This window comes from Olea europaea, chromosome 12 (assembly GCF_002742605.1).
Source record: "Olea europaea var. sylvestris chromosome 12, O_europaea_v1, whole genome shotgun sequence".
NCBI classification, from domain to species: Eukaryota; Viridiplantae; Streptophyta; class Magnoliopsida; order Lamiales; family Oleaceae; genus Olea; species Olea europaea.
This window is the reverse complement of record NC_036248.1, coordinates 5,399,546-5,407,364: the sequence shown is the minus strand read 5'-3', so window position 1 is coordinate 5,407,364 and position 7,819 is coordinate 5,399,546. Positions and strand designations below refer to the sequence as shown.

The 7,819-nt window shown below is 38.4% G+C and overlaps 1 protein-coding gene across 1 annotated transcript in view; it reads right to left on the bottom strand.

Moving 5' to 3' along the window:
• Nucleotides 1-7,099: 7,099 nt before the first annotated feature.
• Nucleotides 7,100-7,819, bottom strand: part of LOC111406477 (protein MICRORCHIDIA 7-like) — a 12,851-nt gene continuing 12,131 nt past the window's right edge. The window contains exons 18-19 of the mRNA XM_023035895.1: nt 7,608-7,793; nt 7,100-7,507 (exon numbers count right to left, since the gene is read on the bottom strand). Coding sequence (XP_022891663.1) covers nt 7,424-7,507; nt 7,608-7,793 — 270 coding nt within the window. The 3' untranslated portion in view covers nt 7,100-7,423. The remainder of the gene's footprint in view (nt 7,508-7,607; nt 7,794-7,819) is intronic.

Genomic DNA, 7,819 nt, shown 5'->3' with positions numbered 1-7,819 from the left:
TCGGCCATTTGCTTTCGTAACTTAGAATCCATTCAAGATTCCTTGATTATTCTTTTGCCAATCACTAGCTCTTCCAGGGCCACTATATTTGGCCTCATCTGTTTGAACATCTCAGTGAGTGCGTCCATTGAGAACGGTTCTTTGCTTTGCGCGACTGAGTTTCTTCCCTGTCTTGAACTACCTTGACAGGTCCATAGTTTCCTTCGTACATAAACTTTTCCACCGAGTTTGCTTCTGCGACAAAAAGCCTATGATCGGCCTGTACCACCTCTGCTTCACCTTTGTTATTCCAAAAGATCAGGCATTGATGGAGTGATGAGAGTATACAGCGACTTCCGTGTATCCAATCTCTTCCCAGTAGCACGTTGTAACTAGTAGGACCATCTATTACAAAGAAGACAGTGGTCCTAGTAGTCGTCCCTATAGTTATGTCCAATGGCATAACTCCCTTAGCTGAAGTTGCTCTTCCATTGAAGCTAGTGAGGATGACTTCTGTAGGAATCATGTCACCCTCTGTCTTTGCGAACTTCCTCATCATCCTAGATGGAATGGTGTTTATAGCTGCTGTCTTTGTGAACTTCCTCATCATCCTAGATGGAATGGTGTTTATAGCTGCTCCATTGTCGACAAGCACTTTTGCCACTGGGACGCCGTTAACTAGAGTTTTAACGTATAATGGCCTCAAGTGTTTAGTCAATTTTATGGCTAGCCGTTTAAAAATAACATTTTCGGCAGCCTCTATTTCTACTTCCTGCTTGTTTTCTGTTGAATTATCCCCCTGTGATAAGTCGACGTGCAGTATATCACGCTGATCCTCTGTCTCCTGAACTTCCTTCCTACTTCTTTCTAATGCTTCCTCATCAGTTACCCAACTTGTAGGAGGGGGCATTATTCTTGGAGGTGACCCATACTTTTCAGAGCGAGGCACTCTCTTCTTCCTTTTGGGTGTCCCGTACAGTACGTAGAAGTCGAAAGGACGCCCAAATAGTTCCCCCAACAAGTCTATTTCGTGAACTCCCTCTCGATGTAGTTGCTTCAATAGAGTATTGCGCGATACTCCTCTCTTTCTTCTTTCTGCTTCTAGGTCGATTTCTTCTTCAATGTCTGTCATCCCTGTCGTCCTCTTTATTGTTGTAGGCCTCTCTAGAAGCCTGGCCTTCTTCACATACCAGCATGCAAGCTTCTCCTTCGTTGTCTTCCCTCTCTTCTTCTTTTTCTTTATTCTTGAATTCATTGGCTAGTAGGTAATTATTGGCCACGACAGGAGGCAACATACCGAATTGGATAGTAAGGGGCTGATCTGGATCTTCTTCATCCCTTCTGTCTCGCTCAAACCTTGATCTCCCAGAAGAAGTTTCTGGCAGTTCCTTCATTGATTCATCTGTACCGGTCTCTTCACTATTTTTGAGGACATTTTGATTGGCTACCTTGAGTAGTTTAGGCGCTTTAGGATGTGGCATTCCCTGTTGCTGCCTCATCATCCGTCCGTAGTTTCGTTGGAAACGCCTTTGTTGGGTCCTAGTCATCTCATCGAAGGGTATTGCCCTTCCTGCATTGTACTGGAATGAATGCCATACATTTGGCCGGCGAAGTTGCGGCCTGAATGTTCTTCCATTATCTGCTGGCCTGAACTGCCTCTCAAAAGGCGGTCCTCTATAGAATGATGTACCTCGCCCTCTACCAGGCTGAGTGTTTGGGAAGAAGGTAGGGCGATGAGGATGCTACCATGTCCTTGGTTTCTCCATATTTCCATTCACTTCTCTTTTACACTTTGCACACAGGACGTCTTCGTCCTTTTTTGGTTCTTTCCCATTGATTCGTTCAAAGACGCTAGGATGTGGTCTAGGATCCTCTTCTCCATCATCTACGACCAACTTGAATTTTGGAAACTTGTTTTTGAATCCAGATGTCACCATGTTTACTCCAAGTGGCTGTGGGAAAGGATTTTCATCCACTACCATCTTCTTCTTATCATCGAACGTAATTCTCCTGATTCAATGGCATCCTGCAATACATGGCAGAAAACCAAGCAATTGTTAGTCAAATGTGACCATGCATTATGCCACTTACAATATTTTTTACCCTTAATTTGTTCAGGGTTTGGCAATTTGTGCTTATCGCTCAACTTTATCTGCTTATCCCTATATAATTTATCAAATATAAGGTCAGCTTTGGTCACGTCGAACGAGAACGTTCTAGCCTTTATGTTTCCATCTTTTATGGGCTCATCTTTGCCCGATGGTCTAGGCTTGGCCATTATGGGACAAGTATATGTATCCCCTTTGACCAATTCGGTCAAACACATTTCGGCCTGATCGTATGATTCATCGTCGATGGTATGAACGTCAAAATTTGGGTCTTTGTAATAAGTCCCTTTACTAGAATTTTTCATTTGTTCTTCCTCTCTTATCAGTCGCTCATACCTAATCATATTCGCACTCAACTGGAAAAGGTCAGGAAATTCCTTGTCCTGAAATTTCTTTTTTAAATCAAAGCTCAAGTAGCCCTGAGCGATTTTAACAAATTCTTTTTCAGGCAGAGGTACAAAACACTTGCTTCTTGCTGTCTTGAACCTTTGGAGAAAACTTTCTACCCATTCATTTGGCATTTGACGTAGATTCGCCAAATCAGCCAAAGTGACTTCAGACTCAGTTTTATAAAACTGAGCGTGAAACAACTGTTCCAATTGTTGCCATGTTTGAACAGAGTTCGCTGGCAAGTTGATGAACCAGGAGAAAACTACTCCTGTTAACGAACTAGGAAAAAGCCTCATTTTATGGTAATCGATTACATCACCACTTTACAATGTGAATCGCCTTATGTGTTCTAGAGTAGACACTTCTCCTAAACCGGTAAACAGTGAGAGTTCTGGCATTTTGTACCCTCTAGGCCATGGATATGCTTGGTCTACCCAATCAGGATATGGTTTTGTGTACGTCGGCCTAATGACGGGACGCACCCCAAAAGCCATCTGATCCTGTACGATTTCCATAATCTGGTTCCTCAACATGACGTTGGGGTCATATGGAATTCCTACAGGTTGGTTAACCGGTTGATTTGCATGAGGCCTGATATTTGGTCCTTGATTGGCAACAAAATTACCATGATTAGGGTCATTACCATTAGCCTGAACATCTATTCCCTCATTAACACGTGGAATATTCTGTCCATTGTTCAGGACATTATCTCTTATGTTTGGATTACCCCCCAAGTTAGGCATACTACTACCATTGTTCTGATTTGGCACTGTAGTACCCCCTTGGTTTGAAGTAGAGGGACCAGAAAGCGGTTCTACCCCTTGATTCGGATTTAGGACCGAGGGATTATGTCCCACAATTGTCCTAGTTTAAAAGTGGTTTGTAAGAGGTATAGCCGGTTGACATATTTGGCCTACTAACTTATTCATTGTTTCGTTCAACGTCTTTAATTGTTTGGCCATGTTGTCATAGTGTACATTCTCATTTTGTGTAAATCTTTCCATATTATGAATATTTCGAAGATTTACCTGTTCAACGATGTCTTGCGTGAGTTCTCCAAGTAATGCACACATGGTTCGAGAACTCAACTCCGTCATTGGTTCGTAACGACTGTTACTGCTCTGATTCTGTCCATCTGTTCGTGGAGAGGCATGCTGTTCCTCATATCGCTCGATCACAGACTGGATTCCTCCCTAACTTGCTGCTTCCTTATCGGATCTCTGAGGCATATTGTTTCACCTTTTGTACTTTCAACACCTAACACCACAGTCCCACCGGGCGTGCCAAATTGTTTCGCGCGGGTTAGTCGCTAACAATTAAAAAGGATCAGACGATTGTGTAAGGGACAAACCTCTTGAGACAAAGTCCCAAAAAGGGGTGTTCTTTTATTGGCGATGACTTTACAATTGGAAATGAAAAACAACGTGCCTCCAAGGGGCGCAAACATACGAGTTACTGAAAGAAAAGTGTTTAAGTCTAAGCTAAGGAAATGAAAATTACATGTTCTCTATTCGAGAGTTTTTGATTCGGTCCTTTGCTCTATGTTTTTTCTCCCTTTTATACTTCATGGACAATCTCTTTGTGATCAACCGCCTAAAAACTACTTGATCGTCATATAACTGCTCACTTTCCTCGTAATGGCCAACTTGTCATGAAAACTGCCTTCTTTTAACTGCTGCCATTACTCTTCGTCGTTCAACCGCTTTTGATTGAATTCCTTGAATCGTGGAACGTGATAGGGCTGCTTTAACAATTGCTTTGATAACTGCACTTCTTGATAACCACAACGCTTTATGTTTGTTAAAACCTTGGGCGACTTGAAGGTTTGGGCGAGAATAGAGTCACAGCTCTGAGCGACTGTATGGCATTCCATTCACTCAGATTCTGGGCGACTTGTAAACTTGGGCGATGGCGTAACCGCGTTTTTGGGCCTCTCTATTTGGGCCTTCGTCTTGATTTGTTTGATTGTGCTTCATTCTTTGGGCTATCTGATTTGGGGATCCTCCAATTGGACTTCACTCCTTGGACTGTTCGATTTGGGCTAAATTTTTATGTGTCAACAAATTATTTGTTTTCCACGGAACCGGCTTTGAAGGTTCATCATGCTCCGACGAGAGAAGAGAAAGAAACTCTAATTTTAAGAATGCCAAGGAAGAAAGGACATGTTCTATGAAGAAGAAAACACTGAAAGCATAATCAAAGTTCAAGCTTTCTTTCAAGAAGAAGAGCAACAGAAGAAAGAGTGATGGTCGAGTTAGGTCTGAGAGCAATTTGTAAAAGAACCATCAAAGTTGAGTTACTTGAGAAGCACAATACTAATGCAAAGATTAAGGACAAATTCCTTGCCATGTATTTTTTGTCAAATTCTTGTTAGTTGACAATGTGACTGAAAAGTAGGGGTGGGCGTGGGTCGGTTCGGTTCGGTTCTCTTTAGAACCGAACCGAATCAAACTTTTCGGGTATCTAGTAAATGGAACCGTCGGGTCCAAATATAATTATGGAACCGTTCGGGTTCGGTTCCATTCGATTCGGTTCGGATCGGTTCGGTTCCGTTCGGTTCTGTACTATAATTAAATTTTTTAACATTTATAACAACGTTATATAAATATGACTAATGATACATTCAATAGTTTTGGAATGTCAGAGATTAGTAAACTACCTTGTTCAAATGGTCGCTACGATCAAAGCTTCAGTCGGGGAAAGTCACGGCTTCGATCGGAGGTCAGAGTGTCGGCCGACGATTGTATAGGTTTTGGAATATTAGATAGGCTGCGAGAGTGAGTGCGAGAATCGAGACAACGTTATGTACTTTATTGTAGGTGTTTAGGGTTATTTAGTGGATTTGATCTTGTTTGGCTAAGAAATGAAACAATAAAATGGGTAATTGGGTCAAAAATTAAAAAATTAGAAATGAAACAAATTATTGGGCCAAAAATTTGGATTTAGAAATCATTAAATTGTTAATTTGTTTAGAAAAAATTAAAATGAAAATAATTTGATTTACTCAATATAAAAAAAATTAGAAAGATTCGGTTCTTATTCGGTTCTTCGGTTCTTGATCTAGAACCGAACCGTACCCGTCGGTTCTCAATTCAGATACCCGTTCGGGTATTTAATTTGACAAGAACCGTCGGGTTCGGATCGGTTCGGTTCGGGTTCGGTTCGATCGGTTCGGTTCGGGAGATTTGCCCAGCCCTACTGAAAAGTGACATGTTGTGTGACTTTTTTTTTTTTTTTTTTTTAATTTCTGTCACTTTTTTTCCAGTGTCTCACTTTTTAAAAATTTTTTGTCACTTTTTTTGAATTTTCTTCACTTTTTATTTTTATTTTCTGCCACCTTTTTTTTTATATTGTTTGTTCTTTTTTGAGTAACAAACATTGCTTTTTAATATTTAAAAAAGGGACATTGTACGTCATTTTTTAATAAAAAAGTTATACTAAACTTTAAAAAATGACATTTAGTATCTAGTAGGTAGATTTGATTAATACTTGACCATTTTCTCAAGTGAGTAGACAGCGTCACTTTTTGGGTTGTCGTCATTTTATATTTTTGTGAATTTCTATCAAATTTTTCATTTTTCCTTACTTTTTTTTATTGTTTGTTACTTTAAATTTTTCATTGAATTTGTCACTTTTTTGAACACGAAACATCAATTTTTAATTTGTACATCACTCTTTTACTAAAAAAGTGACACTTAATTTTATGATGTACTTTTTACTTCGAAAATATTTTTCATATGATTTTTCAAAAGACATCTAATTTTAAGAATATTTTTATAAGTCCATTTATAATTATATTAGTTATTTAGACCTTTCACTTCAATTGACCTTAAAGTTACAAACTTTATGTAGTAAAAAAAAAAAATTAAAAAATATTAATAATGCTAGCCCATGCACGTCTATGCAAGCCTAAAGTGGTCAAAAGAAGCTTTAACCACTAAATTAACACATGGTCCTGGGTGTGACGAGACGTCTAAGCGTCACCAAGGCACACTATTTAAAACATTCTTTAAAACCACTATTGCATCTTAAATTTTATTTATTTTTTTTTCTATTCACTTTAACACAATCAGTTTATTGATTATAAAATGTTTCCTGTTTATTAACCGGAAAAGTAATTAGTTACGTTTGTTTAAATTTATGAAACTAAAAGTTGAAAGGGAGATATAGCATAAAACTGTTCATAAAAAAGAACTTTTACTGCGCAGAATCTTGTTTCCAGAGTTTCCAATTGATTATTGTAGTGTTGTTTGGCATCCGCAACACGGGTGAACTGGTGAACATGAATGTATAAATCGAAGAACAATGATACCACCACAAGTGACCATGATGCCATCAAAATAGTGTAAATTTGACCCTTCAAATTACTTCGTTTTGCACTTGAAATGATTGCATAAAATAAATCACAAATTTCAATGATATACATACATATTGAATTATTCAGAGCATATTTGAATTTATTGATCAATGACATCTAAAATTATATATTGAACAAAAACGTGGAAAAAACAAAACATATTTTTTTTTAAAAAAAAAAAATAATAATGAAGAAAAATGTGTGTGTGTGTGTGTGTCAAATTTTTAAGATGTTCTCATTAAAATCTTCCAAGATAACAAGCAAATGAAGTGCAGAAAGGAGGGATATTTTCCATATTAGATAAATCTGGGTAAAGCTACACAAAATTAGTAAATCATTTGAGACATTGCTGTACGTAAGAGGGAATAATATTGACATCCCTGAATACTAACCTAACGTCAAGTCATCTATGAACATGAGAAGACATAGAAAGAACCAGGCATCAGTTACCTGTCTCGGAAAAGTGGTGCTCCTCAACTTTATCAAAAGCGATTACATGCCTTCAGTACGTTCGCACACTTTTAACGTGTTTTGAAAGCACTGATGCTCTAAAAAAGAAATGGACCACGCAGAATCCTATCACTATTTCTCAACGGTCCAGTTTTCCATTTGAAGACCTTTTCTCCAATAGTCTCACCCTGTCGAGCAATTCTTGGATGGTATTTGATGCCTCCTGTATGAAAGGTGAATAAACATTAGGTAATTTAGACGTCAGAATATGCATTCAAAATTTGCAAGAATAAATAGAATCATAAATGGGAAGGAAAACAAACCTTCAATTTCTTTCTCAAATTTTCTTCCTCGGTATTTCGACGCTCTCGTTCTTCTGAGAATATATCAATAAAACTATCTTGTTCTTTGACCAGTTCCTGAATTTTTTGATTTGCCTCGTGTAGCTGATCAAATGGAAACAGTATATCACTTGCCAAGAAACCAGCCAAAAAAATATCTCGACTTTTCTATTCCATATTTCATTTTCCCCGCA